The sequence below is a fragment of the Electrona antarctica genome, assembly GCF_951216825.1.
Source record: "Electrona antarctica genome assembly, chromosome: 2".
Lineage (NCBI taxonomy): Eukaryota > Metazoa > Chordata > Actinopteri > Myctophiformes > Myctophidae > Electrona > Electrona antarctica.
Genome location: NC_136807.1, coordinates 28087196 through 28107301, shown reverse-complemented (window position 1 = coordinate 28107301; position 20106 = coordinate 28087196). Strand labels below are relative to the sequence as shown.

Genomic DNA, 20106 nt, shown 5'->3' with positions numbered 1-20106 from the left:
CAGCAACAGACACAATTACCGCCACCATGTCGGTTTGGTAGAGAGCTACCTTTATGTCAAAAACCATTATTTTAAAGGATATAGAAGATTACAAAATCGTAAAAAGATAACAAAATTCTTTCACTACTTTTGTGCAACACTGTTGTAGAACAAAGTAGGGCAATAATAACAACATACAGTAAATATGGAGATACAAGATATCTACCCGACAGCAACGGAATGCTTCCGTCATGCATGCTGAACAGCGGATGTCCGCCTTCCTCCTAATTTGTTCTACTGTTAACAACTACAACTACAACAAGCCCAAGCATATCTAGGTTGCTGCTAAGCAGAAATGGAGATGCATTTTCACAACAGAAATGACAAACGATGACAACAACTCCCTTCGCTCGGCTTTCAGTTGGGTGTAGTAGTAGTACGGTAGTTACAGACTGTGCATAGCTTTGTGAGATTGTGGAATAATTGTCTGACTCCAGGGACTATACCAGGGGTGTACACAACACTGCAGAGCTGCCAAGCCTTTTGTATTGAACAAACGCTCAAGTGAAGTAAATGGTCCTCTAAATAGTACCTAACCACTTAAACCCCGGCATCCATGTTGTGGGGAAAGCTTTCACTGAAAATAGCAGATCAACAAGATCACAACATGTTGCAACGCGACATGTTGTGAGCTTGTCGATCAGCTATTTTCCCCACAAATAACAGAAAACACACTAGGTTAGAGCCGTGATGGACTGTGATCAACCATAATAGGGTTGAAGTGGTTAAAGAACTGTACTTGTTAGGTAAATAGTTACTTTCCACCCAGTGCTGGATGCAAACGAGAGCTAAGCAAGCACTCACAGGGATGCTGCGTAGTTCCTGGACCTCTGCCTTGGGACGACCTTTCCTCTTCCCTTCGGCTGCTTCACCACACATAGGACCTGAATTAGAGAGAGAGTGAGAGAGAGAGAGAGAGAGAGAGAGAGAGAGAGAGAGAGAGAGAGAGAGGGGGAGGTTTTGTTCAAGGTTTCCAAGGTAACATTTATTTTTGTTTGGCTTCCTTCAAATCTGGGGAACCCATTCAGTCAAAAAACATTGTAGAAGCCATCCATTATACATGTTTGGGATGTTGGTGCCAAGATGCTTCCTACAGACATTGCAGCAGCAGCATAGGTAATCATGAAAGAGAGAGAGAGAGAGAGAGAGAGAGAGAGAGAGAGAGAGAGAGAGAGAGAGAGAGAGAGAGAGAGAGAGAGAAAGCGAAAAGAGAATAGAGAAAATAAAGGGTGGAAGAGGGACAGAGAGAGAGAGAGAGAGAGACATTTCTAGGTTAGCTCCCATTACATCACTACTTCATGTTTACAGGATAAAGACTATTCCCTACAATAGGGTGTCGTCACCACCGATCCGATGCCTACAAAACACCGTAACATCCTGAGTACTAATTTTACAGCACCCTCTTACGGGTCCAATCTTTTTGTCCGGGGTGAATTAAGGGCTCACGATTTCACAGTATAAAGCGCCAAAAGCCTGCAGAACAGAAGCTGCTTTTCTGGAAGGGGTCCAGCTGTGTCCTAGATAATTCCAGGTACCCCACCACCACCAACGCCTCGGCACACAGCAAAGCATTACTCATCACATTGGAGACTGCGAGGAGGATGGCTTTTCAAGGACCCAGTGTCCCTTTCCTCACAATATCCGGTTGCAACACATTCGACCTAATAATATACGAGGACATCACTTGTAATGGCCTCAGTTCGTAACTGAGAAAACCTGAATGGTGCGATGAAGAGGTTTTCTTTTAAGTGTGCCGTTTCTCAACGTCGGTTCCGGGGGCCACCATGGTCCAAATAGGGATGCTTGTGGGTCTGAAGCGCTCAGGTCAGGATTATATTAGATAAGAATTAATAAGAATGAAATTCGCTATGCCTCTGAACAGTATTCAAAAGAGTTGAATAACTCTGCTGTCGGGATGGTTCAATATTCAATATATATAAACACACAGACATAAAGGGTGTGCAATAGCACTGATTTAAAAAAAAGATCTAAACCCTCAAAAATGGAGTTAGGTGGATTCCTCCGGACAGCAACGGTATGTTATTGAATACTGTAGTTTATACTAGAAGCTTAGTAGTTGTAAGTTATTTGTGTTTGTTTATGCCTGTGTAAGAGTGCAGTAATGTCTAATTTCAGCTATTCTTTATTATTTTCCCTTGCTTTAGTTTGCGAGAAAAAACATATTGAAGGAGTTAATTTAAACGCTTGCAGAGGTGAAGAATAGCGCCTGTCTTTGTCTACTGTAAGTTGGTGACAGTAAGTAGTAGTATGTCAGAGAGGCTTATTGTCAGTACAGTATCTGCCAGAGCACGGGAGTCTATCCCAGTTTCCCAGTGTGCACTGGGAGGTGGAGCGCATCACCTACTGTACCATCAGCTCGCAGTACTTACCGCACAACTTGCCACACACAAGCCGTGCTATTCATGGGATCGACCCATCATGAGCTTGTGGTCAAGAGGTGAGTGCTCTACCGACTGAGCTACCCGGACAGTAAATTAGCAAGTGTTCCGCTTATTTCTGTGACCAGGAGCTCTTACGCCCGTTCAGGGTATGGTAATTGCGGACACCCGTTCACCCCATTGGTTAAAAGGACAGCCAATGAGGAGAAAGCCGTGAAAAAGTCACAACTAGCACAGTGACTGAATATAGACCAGCTTGCTTCACATAAAATATATCCACACACGCACACGCACACGCACACGCACACACACACACACACACACACACGTGTATGTGTATATACACATACATACATACATACATACATACATACATACATACATACACATACACACACACACACACACACACATACACACATACACACATACACACATACATACATACATACATACATACATACATACATACATACATACATACATACATACATACATATACTGTAGCAAATAATAATGCATATCAATCTGGGGATGGTTAAGAGGTTCAGAACCACTTAATTAAACTATACAGAACCATGACCCCAATCTAAACTGTAAAATCCTCAGTGTACAAATCAAATGGAGCCAAATGGACCCTTAATAAGGGTCCACACATGATTTACAACCTGTAAAGGTCCATTTAGGACCACTGGTGCATCCCTAGGCTGAAGCCGATATTGTGAACCAGTGGCTTACTAACAGACAGACAGACAGACAGACAGACAGACAGACAGACAGACAGACAGACAGACAGACAGACAGACAGACAGACAGACAGACAGAGGGGGGATATGTGGGGGGGATATGCGGAAGAAAAAGATGGGGATGTAAGAGAGAGAGAGAGAGAGAGAGAGAGAGATGCAGAGTGAGTAAAGAGTGTGTCTGCTAAGCCAAATAGATGAGCAATAAATCACCAGCCGCCTGCATGAACCTCTGACACAGCACAGAGGACAGGCTGCCTCAGCTCCCACTCTCTCTCTCTCTCTCTCTCTCTCTGCGTTCTACCCTTCCTTTTCTCTATTCTCTCGCTCTATCTCCAGGGTCTAGGCACCGTTTCCTCTCTTTTCCTCTTCTCTTCTCTACTTCCCTCCCCTCCACTCTTAACAGATCCTCTCCCTTCTTCTCTTTTCTATTCTCCTCTCCCTTGCCCTCCTCTCTCATCATCCCCTCCTCCATGAAACTACAGAGGACAGGCGGTCATTATATGTCTCTCTCTCTCTCTCTCTCTCTCTCTCTCTCCCTCTCCCGTCCTGCTACAATTAGACCACTGCACTGTCAGTCAGTCGACTGCACTTTACTCTGCTTCCATACTAGAGCTGGACGCATGGATGTGCTGTGTGATTGCTTTGAGAGTGATTGCTTTGAGAGTGAGTGCGTGTGCGTGCGTGCATGCGTGCGTGCGTGTGTGCGTGTGTGCGCTTCACTATACTCGTGAGGGCCAGTATCAGAGAAATTGACAATGTGAAGAAAATGTTCCCGGCTCTCACAAGATACATTGTTTTATGGTTAAGAAAGACATGGGGAGTTAAGTTTACAATTGGGAAATGTATGTGTGAGAATGTGTGAGTGAGTGAGTGAGTGAGTGAGTGAGTGAGTGAGTGAGTGAGTGAGTGAGTGAGTGAGTGGGTGAGCGGGCATGCGTGCGTGCATGTGGGCATGCGTGCGTGCGTGCGTGCGTGCGTGCGTGCGTGCGTGTGTGCGTGTGTGCGTGCGTGCGTGCGTGCGTGTTATGTAGACAGATGCCAGATCCATTTGTAGACCTGGCATCCTATAGTGTGTATAGTTTCAATGTACGTACAGATCTTTTTGTTTTTGTTAACCTATGATCCTATAGATTACTATTTCTATGCATTTGATGTATTACCTTGTGTTTTCCTTGCTTACTACTGTAAATCATCTGGAATAAGCCTAAATTAGGCCTAAATTGTAAAGTGTGCGTGTGCGTGTGCGTGCGCGCGTGCGTGCGTGCGTGCGCGTGCGTGCATGTGTGTGACTGTGTGGGGGCTGACAAAGGCATGGAGAGGAAGACGCTGGGTGAGGAGGATGCTGAGTGGAGAGTATAGCGGAGGTGGAATGTGATGGAGGCAGACAGCTCTCTCTCTCTCTCTCTCTCTGACCCAGCAGTATTGTGAATGATATAGTGCTGCAGGTAGGTGGAGCCTACTCTCTCTCTCTCTCTCTCTCTCTCTCTCTCTCCAGGTCCTATATCGTCTCTAGATCACAGATCCTCAAGCTCGAAGTGCGTTTCGAGCTTGCAGATCTTTTGAATGTGTTTTTTGTGACGTTGTAGTACGATCAAGTCTGCCTCAGGGAGATACAAAAAAACTCCTCAGTTTGAAAGACATTTTGCTAACCCCACAGTTGTGGGAGACCAATCAGAGCCCACTATTCAAAGTGAGACTATTTTTGCTGTGACGTTGGAATCCGTGTGGAACAACCCCTTTGAAATAAATCTTCCACACGGAAGTTCCAGACTACGCCGGCTAATCAAGTACACACACACACACACACACACACACACACACACACACACACACACACACACACACACACACACACACACACACACACACACACACACACACACACACACACACACACACACACACACACACACACACACACACACACACACACACACTGTGTGCACTGATCTCTGCAGGACCGGATGGAGACAAACAGACAGACAGGAGGCAAAGAGAGATGCATGAAACCTATCCAGTCATATCAGCTCTACTAAATGTCAAAGTGAGGCACTTGGTGGAGGAGAAAAACAGAAAAACGATTGTGGGGCAGACAGAGTATACTGTCACTGTTGTTGGGGCGGAAACCTCGGATGACCCAAAGAAAGGAGAAAAAAAAATACTTTTCAGGGAACGTGAAAAAAAGAAACTGAGTTCCAAATGGATCCAGTGTAGTTATATTATTATTTAGTATTAATTATTTTGTTAATGCTTTTTGATGCTTAAATATTTTTTCAATCTTCCGACCCAAAGAAAGGAGAAAAAAAAATACTTTTCAGGGAACGTGAAAAAAAGAAACTGAGTTCCAAACGGATCCAGTATAGTTATATTATTATTATTATTTAGTATTAATTATTTTGTTAATACTTTTTGATGCTTAAATATTTTTTCAATCTTCCAAAGATATCTAAAATAGCCCATCTGCAAGCTCACAACGCCTTGTGGCGCTGCGACACGATGTGAGCTTGTAGATCCACAGTTTGCGCTACTTTTGATCGGCACTCTTGTACAATGAAGTAGTGCATTTAACAAACAAAATATCAAAAGTTTAAGTATAGATACAACTTTACAAGGTTACTGCACAACAGCAACAATATCGATATTTTTATTTATTTCAATCAGTCTTCAATGTTTTTCAGGACAAGTACCTCACCCCCTTAGCTGAGAGAGCATATACATGCATATACATGCATATACATACATATACTGTATACAATTGTTGTAACTCAGAGGTTAGCAGGGTGTTGTGATTTCTGTCTTCTCAGTCTTTACATCTGTATGTCTGTCTCTCCAAAGCCGAGAGACACGGCATAGCTTTTAACATCTAGTCTAAACCCTGCATGGCTGCCTCTCTCTCTCCTTTCAACTCCGCGACACACAGCGGTAAGGGGGGGGGGGGAGTAGAACGCGTGCCCTCCGACATGACACGTCTGCGGTGGGCTCCCTCCGACTCAGATCAGCGCCCACCACGCGCGTCTATCAGGATTAAATATCAAAAGGTTATAACATTTTCCTTTTTTTACCCATCAAAGAAATGAACTGACTCCATGGTGTCGCTACAAGCGCAGAAAAAATAAAAACAAACCTTAGCTTATGTTGGTAAAATCTTTCTCTGTATATGTAGACAGACAGACAGACAGACAGACAGACAGACAGACAGACAGACAGACAGACAGACAGACAGACAGACAGACAGACAGACAGACAGACAGACAGACAGACGTAGCAGTTATAGAGTTTCAAAATGACAGATATATGGAGTAAGGAGAGTAGCTCAGAGTACTGTCGTAATACAAAGGCAAGAAATAACAATGAGAAGCACCATCAAAACACAACAGTATACAAAATTATACACCTATACAACTATCGTGCACTGTGCAGAAAAGGATTTGGGTTACAGCAGGCCTGACCCCTTATCCCTAAACGTCTACACTTACTACACACTGAAAAAACATTTTACAATATTTAAAATAGCTGATCTACATTACATGTTGTGAGCTAGTAGATTGGTGTTTTTAAATGTAAAAAAAAAAAAAAAAAGACAAATAAGTTTAGGAATAATTGGGGTGAGGCACGGTACCAAATTAGGGTCCAACCTGCCCCAAAACAAATAAAGTGCAGGTGTCAAAACATTACAATCAGTGCAATGCAAAAGAAAAGTGACAGCGTCCTATCCTAAAGTGTCATTACGGGTCAGAGTCCTTGGTACATCTTTTATTCCAATAAGTTATGTGACAGTTGACCTGGCAGAACGAACCAACGTGTGTCTGTAGTAAATCCTCATAAGTGTAACTATAGGCACAGATGGTAATGTACAGTATAGAATGCACACACACACACACACACACACACAACGGCGTCAACTTTGGGAGTGCCTGAGGGCTTGGGCACCCACTGAAAAAAGAATAAGCCAAATAGCACCCGCTGAAGATCCCCTCCCCCTGGTCATTTTGTCACGTAGGCACACACCTTTACGGTGTTCACAGAACAGGTATTCAAATGCTAATACGGTGGCTTTGTTCCAGTGACCGCACGGTTCATTCACACTCCGTCTCCTGCAGCAACACAACACTAACACAGTCAGCGGAGAGGCTGCTGTCTGTGTACCGTCGGCCCGACTGTAAAGAGCCATGAGTCTGGAGGGGAGGGGAGGGGAGGGCAGGGCAGCAACACCGCCGGCCAATCTCCACACTGACTTGAGACTTGACAAACAGAGCCATCTCAGCCAAAATATCCCAAAACAATGTCCGGGGAACAGAACTGTTCCTTTTCCTCAGACTACTTTTACTTTAATTAAAAGGTAAGATGCAGTGGCTGTAATTGGGTCAAGGATCTTGCTTTCGTGAGCAATGGTGTCGGAAGGGGCCTCTTCTTTGCTAGTGAAGCGCAATAATTTGGCTCTCGCGCGCCGCACACACACACACACACACACACACACACACACACACACACACACACACACACACACACACACACACACATACTATAGGCAGACAGATTGGACACAACTCTTCTTACAGGAAGAGGAGAGGATATATCTGATATTGATTATTATTGTATGGGAGCTTTATTGATGATTGGACATATAATCCTATCTGCTGTCCTGCGTCGGGAAAGGACACATTTCATCCATTCTTCATCTTCATCAGAAGAAGCTGTCATGATTCATGTCATGATTGAACAAATTAAAAGTGCACAGGGCAGATATGACAAAATATACCAAGAAATTACTGGTATTTTAATAAATGTTATACTTTCGTGATGCGTTGTAAGCTTGTAGATCAGCTATTTTTGTTGTAAGCCATTTCCGTTATAAGCTTGTACATCATCTATTTCTACATGCTGTAAGCTTGTAGATCTGCTATTTCTGCTTGTTTTTATGTATGAACATCTTTCAACATGGAAACGATTGTGACGATTATTTGTGTGACGTTCATGTGGTCAACAGGTTTCGTGATTGCTCTGAATTTGTATTAATAACATATACTAACTGCAGTGATGTTGGATGTGTGTCAGTGATAGGCTACATTTGACCAGTGTTGGGTCAGCTACAGGTAGCTTAACTTGCCCAACATTGTTTTGTAGTGTTGGGTCAGCTACAGGTAGCTTAACTTGCCCAACATTGTTTTGTAGTGTTGGGTCAGCTACATGTAGCTTAACTTGCCCAACATTGCAGATAACAATGGATCATAGCTAATTGGCCTATTAATTAACTTTAATAGACCTATTGCTTACTCCACTATTACGTGCAGGTATTCAAGCCTTTCTTACTGGAAAAAAAGAATCATCAAATAAATAATTAAATAACTAAAAGGAATAATTAAAACCAGTGTTGGGCAAGTTAAGCTACATGTAGCTGACCCAACACTGCATTTGGCAAATTGAAATGCGCTGAAATACACGAATAAGTTCTATAATGACTAGCATAATGACCAAATTGGGAGGAGAAAAAAAGAGGTAAAATAATTGCCTACATTAAAAATAATAATAATGTTCAGCTCTGAATGCTTCAACTGAAAAATAATTACACAAATCCCTTGAGTTTGCCTCAGGCCTATAAGCCAATCCTCACTTAAAAAACAAGCAAGTTGATGGTTTAACGTTCACCCTTTTTCTTTCTTTCATTTGGTTTTGACAAATGTTGGGCACAAACTTTTTGTCTGAGGTTTTGGCATTGTTATAATTGGTTTTGCATGAGGAATGAGGTATTCTATAAGTGCTGTTTTCAGACATACAGAGTAGAACATGTCTCAGAGGAGTTGATGTGTACCTAATGCATTGGTCCGGGGTCCGCCAGCAGCAAAAGTCATTATCATAATCATTTTAACCACTTTAGCCTTTTACTGTACATATTGGCTATTCAAAAAGAGAAAATCTGCAAGCTCACAGCGCATCACTTTGTGTCGTGCAGCAAGCTTGTACTGCTGTTTTTTACTTATATATAAAAATATAGAAAATGTTTGGAAAACTTTTAATATATACGAACACACACACACACACACACTTCTCATATAGACGGCTAGCCTCTTGCATAGCCATGGTGGAAAAAAAAACATATTGTAGGCCTACAAATGCGCACATGCACGCATTCACGTAAACAATCTCATGCATGCGTGCGTGCGTTCGTGTGTATGTTCCAGTGTGCGTGGGTGTGTGTATTATACACAGCATGAGTGTATTAATATTCTCTAGGGCGATGGAACATTTCTCTATTAGCTGTCTGGGCAGCAGCTGGAGGGGTGATGCATTCTGCAGACGAGAGCTGTACTCCTGTGCTGAGGAGGAAAGTGAGCGTGCATTCTAATTCCTGTCTCGGAAAAATAAAGGTCTCTTTAAAGAAGGCATAATTAATGCATTCTGCTCTTTGGGGGGAGTGGGGGGGGAAGATATGTTGCTGTTGCTATGGGAATAAGAGATTCCATGCCGTCTTAGCACCCACTGTCAGTTCGTCGGAAGGGCCTCTTCTTTGCTAGTGAAGCGCAATAATTTGGCTCACGCGCGCCGCACACACACACACACACACACACACACACACACACACACACACACACACACACACACACACACACACACACACACACACACACGCACACAAGTACTGGAACTGCTTGTGCGAACGGAGGAGCACATCATGAACACACAAAGGCCCACCCACCAGTGTAGCTGGATTAAAAAACTTGAAATGAAACATGTGCACAGTGCAGTTTTCCTTTGCTTAAACAAATCAAAAGAGCTACACAACCCCCTAGCATTGCCTTGTACTTGTCTCCACTCTCTGACACTGCAGGCACACAGCCCGCCCACCAGTGCTGGAGTTGGATTTAAAACATAACCACTTAAACCCCTTTATATGGCGTTGACCAGGGATCCCCCAGCCCCTGGGATCTGTATTGAGCCCACTCCTTTTTCTCCCTCTACACACCAAATCTCTTTGCTGAAAACAACCAATATAGATGCTTGTAGATCACCATTTTATGCCAAATCTTTCGCCTCAGAATAGCATGCCCAGAATAAGGATGCTAAAGTTCATTAAGTAAGTAGCCTTTGGAATCAATGGTTCTCGGGCCATGTGGCCTATACAAGAAGTAGGTCAGTAGTGTATCTCCTTTTTCAATAGCGGGAGGCATCTTGATGTACAAGTTCACTAGTACAGACCACACATTCAATCGAACATCGTTTGACATAGTTTAGCGTTTATTTAGAAGAGAGGAGGAACATGAAAAGGAATGATAGAAATGAGGTGCATGTTGACATGCGTGCATATTGATATGCGTAGGATGGCCTTGGACTGTCCGTGGGGATGAGGGGGGAAGGGAGGAGGACGAGGGGTTGGGAATAGGGGAGGAAGGGGGGAGTGAGGACGAAGGGTAGTTTCCGAGGGGCTGGGTGACGGGTGAAAGGGGGGGGGGGGAGGTTCGAGGGGTGAGGAAGACATGGATGATTTGGCGTTACAGGAGGGGGGGGGGGTGAGGGGGGGGATGAAGGGCGAAGCCCTGATAGTGAAGACTAAGCCCCTGGGGGAGGTGAAGGAAGAGCCAGCTCGTTGCGAAGCTCTGTGGGGGGGGGAGGTGGTGGACGAAGGCCGGGTTCCAGGGGGGGTAGGATACCCTGGGTGTTTGGCATGGGGTCTGAGTAGCGGGCGTCCTGATCGTACGAGGACACGCCCCCAATCCGAGACCCCCGTCTGGAACCTGAAACTGGAGAACGAGAGTTAGTAAAGAAGAGGGAGGGAGGGAGGGGTACGAGATACGGTGCACGAGTGACAAGTGGAACAGGCTGGCATATATACTCTTCCCTTTAATGGAGCGAGGGTGGTGATAGGGCAGAGCGCCAGACAGTTGCCATGGCAGCAGGGCCTCGGTGAGTGGCGAGGGTGGAGCTGGCATCGGTAGTCATGGCAGGTAAGTGGTGGAGTTGATTGTAGCTGTGGGGAAGGAGGTAGCTAGATACCTGAGGCTAGGAATAGAATTAGCATGGCATGGTGGCAGGGGAGGTCACCGATCTTAGCTTGTAGGCATGGCCTTCCTCCTGAACCTACGTTGTACCAACTCCATTTCACTAGTACAGACCACACATTCAATCGAACATCGTTTGACATAGTTTAGCGTTTATTTAGAAGAGAGGAGGAACATGAAAAGGAATGATAGAAATGAGGTGCATGTTGACATGCGTGCATATTGATATGCGTAGGATGGCCTTGGACTGTCCGTGGGGATGAGGGGGGAAGGGAGGAGGACGAGGGGTTGGGAATAGGGGAGGAAGGGGGGAGTGAGGACGAAGGGTAGTTTCCGAGGGGCTGGGTGACGGGTGAAAGGGGGGGGGGGGAGGTTCGAGGGGTGAGGAAGACATGGATGATTTGGCGTTACAGGAGGGGGGGGGGGTGAGGGGGGGGATGAAGGGCGAAGCCCTGATAGTGAAGACTAAGCCCCTGGGGGAGGTGAAGGAAGAGCCAGCTCGTTGCGAAGCTCTGTGGGGGGGGGAGGTGGTGGACGAAGGCCGGGTTCCAGGGGGGGTAGGATACCCTGGGTGTTTGGCATGGGGTCTGAGTAGCGGGCGTCCTGATCGTACGAGGACACGCCCCCAATCCGAGACCCCAAAAGGATAGATGAGATCGAGAATCGATCGTGGAGCATTTACTGGACCGGAGATCCGTGAGCGGCTCTGAGGTCCTGAACGCTCGTTCGGAAGTAAGCGTGGTACGCTTGAGATGACCAGCGCCCTAGGAGTTGGGCGGTGTGGTCAGTGATACCTTGTCTGGAGGCCGTGGAGGCGGCGCCGATCCGGAATGAGTGGCCGGGGAAGTCGGATGCCGAGTATCCGGCCTTGGTCGGGATCTGGCGGAGATGGTAGAGGAACCTGCGTCTGGTGGCTGAGGTTCCGGTATCTGTAGTAAACGGAGGATCGAGAGGAGAGGCGCGGGAAGAGCGCCTGCTATGTAGACTCGGATGGTGGATGGAAGCATGACCCGTGATGAATGGCAGTGGCTAGCTGCTTGAATTATGAAGTTATGGGTGACCGAAATCCGTGTGAGGCGTCTGAGGAGAGCCATGGGGGGGTAGTGAGGTGGAGTGACCTTTATTGATTATTTGGACAGTGGCTTGGTTGTCTGAGTGGATGAGGACTGGGCGGCTGGTCCGATCGTGACCCCAAAAAGAGGCCGCGACTATAACGGGGTACAATTCAAGACGGGATTTCGAGGAAGTTGGAGGTGAGGAGAGAAGTGCGGTCTAGTTTCTCTGGGGTAGTGAGGCTTGGAAGGTGGCTGAGTCTAGATTGGTGCCCAGGAATTCTATTTTTGTCAGAGGCCCCATGGTTTTTTAATTGGCGAGGGGGATGCCGAGCGCTGAGGAGGTAGCCTTGAGGCGTGTTAGGCTGCGAGCGGGGGGGGGGGGGGGGGGGGGGGGCTGATGGCGAGGAATCATCCGGGAGGTGGACTAGGTGGGGGATGTGGTTGGTGATGGGGAGGAACCAGCATTGGCTATTTTGGGGGGGTTGTGGGGGCAGCTGGGCCGATTGTGTGCTCCGCCGCAATAGGAGCAAACGTGGAGCAATTTGCAGTTGTTCATGCTGCAACCCAGCGCATTAAAATTGTTGCAGAGCATGCGGGAGCCGATAAACATTATTTTTCGGCCCCGTTTGTCCAGGGCTTGGGAGGAAGAGGGGAAGGTGGTCGGGCCGGTGGGGCGGTTGGTTTTTTGCTTTTTTGCGGGGGATGGTTGGGAGTGCGGCGTGTACGTGTGAGCTGGGGCGGATGAGGCGGGTTTGGGTGGTGGTTTGGTGGCTGAGAGGACGCACTCGGTGGTGGGGTGGGAGGGGCAACCGCAGATGGTGCAGGCGAGAGCTCTACTGCCGGCGAAGAGCCGGCAGTAGAGCTCTACGTCGAGGGCGCCCCAGTACGTGGAGACATTCCATTGCTGGAGGCGGGCTGCTGCTCTCGCCGCAAACTGTCGGTGGTATTCGTAGAATAGAGATCCGCTGAAGCGCGCTGCGAGGTCCGTGATGAGGTAGAGATAATGATTTAACTCTTGCCTCCTGTGTGGGTACTGGGAACATATGACGTCAGTGAATATGGAAAATGCTAGGGTGAATTCTGTGTGGGTGAGGGGGGAGTGGGCTGATGAGGAGGATGTGAGATCGCGGAGGGTTATTGAAAACCCTCCGCAGTCAATAGCTCGTGGCTGGAAGGAGTGAGAGGAGGGTTTGAGGATGGAGGAGAGGTCAATATCGTTACCCAGTAGGATCTGCTGACGGAGGTGGGTTGACACGGGAGGTGGGTTGAGGGCGAGTGCGTTTGGAGGCATCACGGCAGCGGCTGCGGAGGAGAGAGAAAAGGGGGGGGGAGAGACATGGGGGAGGGGGGGGGAGGGAGGGGGAGGGAGGGGGGAAGGGTGCTCTGGGGCAGCTGGGCACCCAGAGGTGGGGGAGGTGCTAGCCAGCTTGGGTCGGTGGCCCTGGGAGCGTGGGGCTGGCTAGCGGCCTGGGGGACTGAGGGGGAGAAGGAGAGAGCTGGGGGGGGGGGGTGAGAGAAGTGTGCAGGGGGGTTGGATGACAGTGCGGCCTGCAGAGACGGGGATGTAAGCCTTCCGAGGAAGGCTTGGGAGGGGGGGGGGGGGTTGAAAGAGGGGAAAGAGGGGGGAGCAGGCACGGGGGGGTGAGAGGTATGCTGGGGGGGAGGCAAAGGTAGTCTGACCTGGGTGGCTGGAGGTCCGAGGCGGCTTTGGATAGACCGGCCTGGAGGTACAGGTGGGAGGTGTTGACCGGTGATGATGTGATAAGCAGTATTGTGATTATCATCATTATTAATATTATTGCGGATGGTTTGCTCACCTAGAGAGTAATGGACAGGCTGCGCAGGGACCTCTCTCCTGGTGACGCGTCGTCTGGTGGAAGGACCCGGGATGACGTCATCGGGACGCGCCGCTGTTGTTGTTGCTGGTCGTGCTGGAGTGGAGCACTGGATGAGTAAAGTAAAAAGCTGGCCTTTGTTGGCCTTTCTACAATGGGGCTCGTTCCGCTCGAGGAGAGCCCTTCTGAGCCCGGCGATGGTCCACTCATTAAATGGGCGGATGGTCGGCCTGGTTGGCGTGGCGGAGGAAGGTAGAGCCGAAGCGGCGGCCGCTGTCAGGGACTCGAGACGAGGAGGGGGTGGAGGTGGGGGATCGATGCGAGACCGGCGTTGGTGAGGCGGAGGGAGAGGGGGGAAGACGCGGCGGCGAGAAGACGAGTACCGGGGGGGGCTTGGTTCCAGCCGGGTTGCCTCCGATGCCCTGAGGAAGCTGGGGGCGGACCGAAGCAGGACGCCGGCAGGCAGGAACCTCTGGACGGGCGGCGCCGGCGTCTCGGGAAGGTCCTGGAAGTCATCGTCAGAGTCGGGGGGATGGAGGTCGAGACGATCCATTGCGAGTAACGAGTTGCTGCAGCGAGTCGTTAGTTGTGCTGTGTATGGTACGAGTTGTACGAGATACGGTGCACGAGTGACAAGTGGAACAGGCTGGCATATATACTCTTCCCTTTAATGGAGCGAGGGTGGTGATAGGGCAGAGCGCCAGACAGTTGCCATGGCAGCAGGGCCTCGGTGAGTGGCGAGGGTGGAGCTGGCATCGGTAGTCATGGCAGGTAAGTGGTGGAGTTGATTGTAGCTGTGGGGAAGGAGGTAGCTAGATACCTGAGGCTAGGAATAGAATTAGCATGGCATGGTGGCAGGGGAGGTCACCGATCTTAGCTTGTAGGCATGGCCTTCCTCCTGAACCTACGTTGTACCAACTCCATTACACATCTGGATATGATGCTATAAGTAGGTCGTAGTGACATATTGTCGGTGTCAACGAGGGTTCGGGTGTCTATTCCCATTTCAATGGTAGACCCTCCTGGGAGAGGGATTGCTGAGGTGGAGTGCAACACTTACAAACAGCCCCCAGTACTTACTTACCACAAGACTTAGTTACCAAGCCGTGCTACTCTCCTGCCTAGAATTGAACCCTGTGGTGCAAAGACGAGCTACCTGGACACTAAATTATGCTACACTATATCACAGGGACTCGCCTCCAATCCATCCCTCGATGTTGAGGGTCAAGCAGGGAGGCAATGGTTTCCTCAATGGTTTCCCAAACATTGGGTCACAGACAAATGTTTATGGGCCATGGACGGCCACAACTCGAGTACATGTTCTATTCTACAGTTTATGTTGATATACAGTATATTGTGGTGTCTCGCTGGGGAAAACGCCGCCCAACAAGATTCCCCCTGGAGAGCGAGTGAGACAGAGAAGACTGCATCACAGCCTGGGCAGGGTTATAGAAGGAAGATACGTACCTGTGCACCTGCTTGATCAGCTTGATTACGCTGCACCTGTGTGGAACCGCCCCGCTGGAGCAAACACTATAAAAGCCACTTCTCTCTGTCTCATTGTGAGACAACACTCCGCTGGAGGAGGAAAAAGGGCGATATAATTGTGAATTATACTTATCATGTATGCCTGGCAAGCTAACGCATGCAAACCTCTCAAGGAGTAATACAGGAAGTGGAAACAGAAGGAAACCCTATTCAGTATTTAAGTCCGACGTCATTTTGTAGTGCTAAATGGGTCTTAATGCTTCCAACTAGAGTAGAATTATTAATGTTTTGTACAAGTGTACAAAATATATGATGTGGAGACAATAAAGACTATTATTATCATTATTATTGAAGGTGGTAACAGTCCATTTGCTCAGTACAATATTTCGGGGGCATATTTAGAATGTGTGCAGGCTTGAGTATGTTGAATCTAGTTTGCAAATAATGAGGATTTAGTTGACACAATGAAATAAAATGGCGATAGTATCCAGTGTGGGGCAGACGGCCTGTCACAGCCAGATTTGGGAGAGCAGCAGCTTTGTTGTTACGAGGAAAGTGGTAAAAGGAGACTTTCGTGGTTGTTTTCGTCTCAGATGTAGTCCGACGGAGTGTCACAGTATAACTCTATGGGGACACAAAAGCAACACAAAAGTAGGACCCGGAAGTATCTCTGGAGGGGGCGCTCACGTCACGGAGTACACGGACATGGAAACGGAGTGAAAGAGAGAAAAACTACTCTATTCGAGTAACAGGCTAGACATATACTTACCGTGGAGAAATCCTACCTTATTCACCTTATTGACTGTTAGTCACGTACCTAATGAACTGCATTATCTGAAACCTACAAAAGAGAAGCCTACGCCTAAGTTAAACCTTACTCACCTGTTGGAATCCCTTTCAGTTACCTACCTGTGATGATTTCAGTTGAATTAAAACAAAGATCCACCGACGACGACAGCTTATCCTTTCCCCTGTGAAATTAACTTTCAGTTGGCCCATGCTTACCTTTGACTGCAATTTCCCCTGAAAAAGTTGAAAAGTGGCTAACTGTAATTTAACTTTCTGTTAATAAATTTGCCTGGTTTGGCACCTTGTGAACGTGACTCCTCAGTCTGGTGTATCAGCCATATATATATATATATATATATATATATATATATATACGTGTGTGTGTGTGTGTGTGTGTGTGTGTGTGTGTGGTGTGTGTGTGTGTGTTTTCTTTTTTAAATAAAGACATTTTTAATAATTGTATACATTTTAAAACAGACAAACAAATCAAAGAAATTCTATAAATAATAACCAAGACGTAGTGAAAATAGCTACAAGCTCAAACACGGCACTAAGCGGCGCGCGTGTTGTGCACTTGTAGATCGCCTATTTTCACTACTTTGGGTCACAGGCAAACGTCTAATTTATCTTTGGGTCTCGACCTGAAAAGTTTGGGAACCACTGCTCTATGGTATGAATCATACTTAACCACAAACATGTATAGTCATATGACTCTAGGGTTCATGGTGGCCTCCCTCTTCTCCTCATGCCTGGCAGCTCCATCTCTTCTCCTCATGCCTGGCAGCTCCATCTTTAGCATTCCTTCTTCCAATATACCTCTCATCCCTTCTCTGCTCGTCTCTCTGACTTCCAACCTGGGCTGTTAACCCTCTAATGCGGTCATTCCTGATCTCGTCTCTCCTTAGCTGTCACTCCTAGTGAGTATCATGAGTGACATCTTCAGTTCTGTCACCTCCAGCTCCGCCTCCTGTCCTTTCGTCTGTGCCACCGTGTCCAAACGGTATAACAGCATATAGTTGGTCTGGTCTCACTAATCACAACATGCTTGTACTGTAGGTCAGCTATTTCTTCTATTATTTGAACATGAAAAATTAAACATGAATATTTGTGTCTGGCCAACATAGCTATTCTCAGGTATTTAAGTGGTTAAAGGTAGCTCCCCACCAAACAGACTACTACAGATTACTACAGACTGGCAGTCGAATTAAGTCAGGAGATCAGTCAGTTGGAAGGTGTGGAAAAAAGTTATGGAATGCACGAGAGTTGACACTGAAAGGGGAAAAATAGTCTATGGATTGATGTCTTTCTCAACAAAAAGCCTGCTGCCATCCGACGGTCGACACTTCCCTACAACTTGCGACTCAACACGACAGTGTACCCACCACCCATTCAACAACAGATTCACGACAGCAGGTACGCTTTCCAACACTTACCGCCGCCGACGAAGATGAAAGATGAATAATGGCAAACTGCCATTTTTTCCCTGGGAGAAAAACAATGAAAACGGGTACTATACTCACTAGCTTTCCTTTGCTTGCTGCTTCCACTCTGACACTCTAGCAAGGATGCTCCAGCAATCACAATCATTGTTGTCTTTGCTTGGGAAACAAAGCAGGCCTATTGTACGCAGTGTAATTCCTTCCTTCGCTCTTTCCCAGGCAGCGGGGACAACACAGCTGTTTAACCCGTGGTGGGGTCTGACTCCCTCCCAGCTGTTCAGAGGGGAGCAGAGGAGAGAAGAGGAGAGGAGGGGAGGAGAGTGAAGGACAGGACTTGAGAGAGAAGGAGAGGAGAGAGAAAGAGAGGAGGAGAGGAGAGGGAGGGGAGAGGAGAGAGAAGGAGAGGAAAGGAAAGGGGAGGGGAGTGGAAAGAGAAGTGGAGGAGAGGATGAGAGAAGAGAAGAGAGGAGGAGAGAAGAGAAGAGAGGAGAGGAGGAGAAAAGAGAGGAGAGAAGAGAGGAGAAGAGGAGTGAAGAGAAGAGCAGCAGAGAAGAGAAGCCATGGGACCCAGGAGTGCTGCCAGCTGCCTAATGATCTCAAATAACCTCTGAGCTCTCTGCTAGCTATGGCTGAAACTGCTTCCCTCCAGTGAAAACACACACACACACACACACACACACACACACACACACACACACACATACACACACACACACACACACACACACACACACACACACACACACACACACACACACACACTCACACGCACACGCACACGCACACTTGTTAGAACAGAGAACAGTCATTTGTTTTCCACAACAAACACTCACACAGGAGTCTTTGTCTCCGTCAGCACAGTGGGTTTCAGAGAACAGACAATACACTCACACACGCAAATGCACACACACACACACACACACACACACACACACACACACACACACACACACACACACGACCCGTGGTGTAACTCCTTACGCTCAACAACAACAAACAATATAAGTAGGTCGAAACATTTGCGTAAAGCGCACAGTCGGTGCGTAGTAAACATCGTCACACTGCATGCGTGTGTGGTTACTGTACTGTACTGTACTGTAGGCCAGTTTTTCCCCTCGGAATGCGGTTTCACTGCCTTGTGTGGCTGGACGTCAACTTCTCCTTTAAGGCTGTAGCCACCATTCATCCACTCCCTGCAGTGGTGCCAGAGTTTTTGCGAGAGAAATAAGCAACCAGGTTGATGAGAACAAGTCCAAGTCTTTAAACCTATAGCCTACTATAATGCAGTGATGCTAATAGCCTGCATCCTGCATCCTTAGACTCACTACATTGAGAAAGGACACAATCATGCCACGCTCGGGGGGTCCTGGGATGCAATACTGTACTCAGTACTGTACTCTAACGTGGTTGAAGGAGGACTCATAAAATGTCCTGGCTGGGACCCATCTAAAAGACCACCCCCGGGTCCCGGGACCCATTACATTGAAAACCTCATTGATAATGTATAGAAAATGATTTCAAATGGCCATATGCGGACAATTCAATATAAATGTGGGTGATCCTTGACATGAAAATGTTTAAGAACCACATTTTCAATAACAAATATAGCTGCAAGCAGCAATAAGGCGGGACCAAGCAATAAGCCCTTTTAGGCTGCCACTTTAGGTCACCCAGCGGTATTGCAGATGTTCGTACCCCAAACATAAATACATACAGACAGACAGACAGACAGAAAGACTAGGCATGTGCCTGTTCAAAGTGCCTGTTGCGTGTAGAACATTTCACGCAAATTGCTAAAAAATCCCTGCAGAAAATCAGGTTTAAGCATTTTTAAACTGCTCAAAGTGACGGGAAAACAGCTTACTGGTAAAAGTGACAGATGTGTTCCCCATGAGTCAAGGCACATGTGGAAACAAGTGCCATGGCTTTTGGCCAAATGAGGCATGAGTTATGCCTGTTAAAAAGTTTTAATTTCCAAAAATTGCTATAGCGCCCCCGTTTGGCCAATTGGAGTAAGAATAATCTTAGTGCTATTCGGCATGACCCTCTACCATACTGTAAAGTTTCATAAACATGTGATGCTGCATGTACAGTATGTATTAGGGGCAGAAGAAGACCTTTCAAAAAACTGCAATTTTCATTGGCTCATAAAGCTTCATTTTTAAACTTAAAAACAAAAACGAGACACCGGTCTTTAGATATTGGTCCAAAGTTCACGTGTAGCAAGTTTTGTGCATTTTCAGCAAAGATCCCAGGAGGAGATTGATTATAACTGTTTTTCATATAAAATCAGAGGTCAAAAGTCAGAACACGAAAGCTCCA

At 47.1% G+C, this 20106-nt stretch overlaps 1 protein-coding gene across 5 annotated transcripts in view; it reads right to left on the bottom strand.

Moving 5' to 3' along the window:
• The window catches only part of znf512b (zinc finger protein 512B), an 86269-nt gene that overhangs the window by 43160 nt on the left and 23003 nt on the right, over positions 1–20106 (bottom strand). For all 5 annotated transcript variants that reach the window (XM_079492844.1, XM_079492843.1, XM_079492846.1 and 2 more), the window contains exon 3: positions 844–923. In XM_079492844.1, the coding sequence (XP_079348970.1) occupies positions 844–923 (80 nt within the window). The remainder of the gene's footprint in view (positions 1–843; positions 924–20106) is intronic.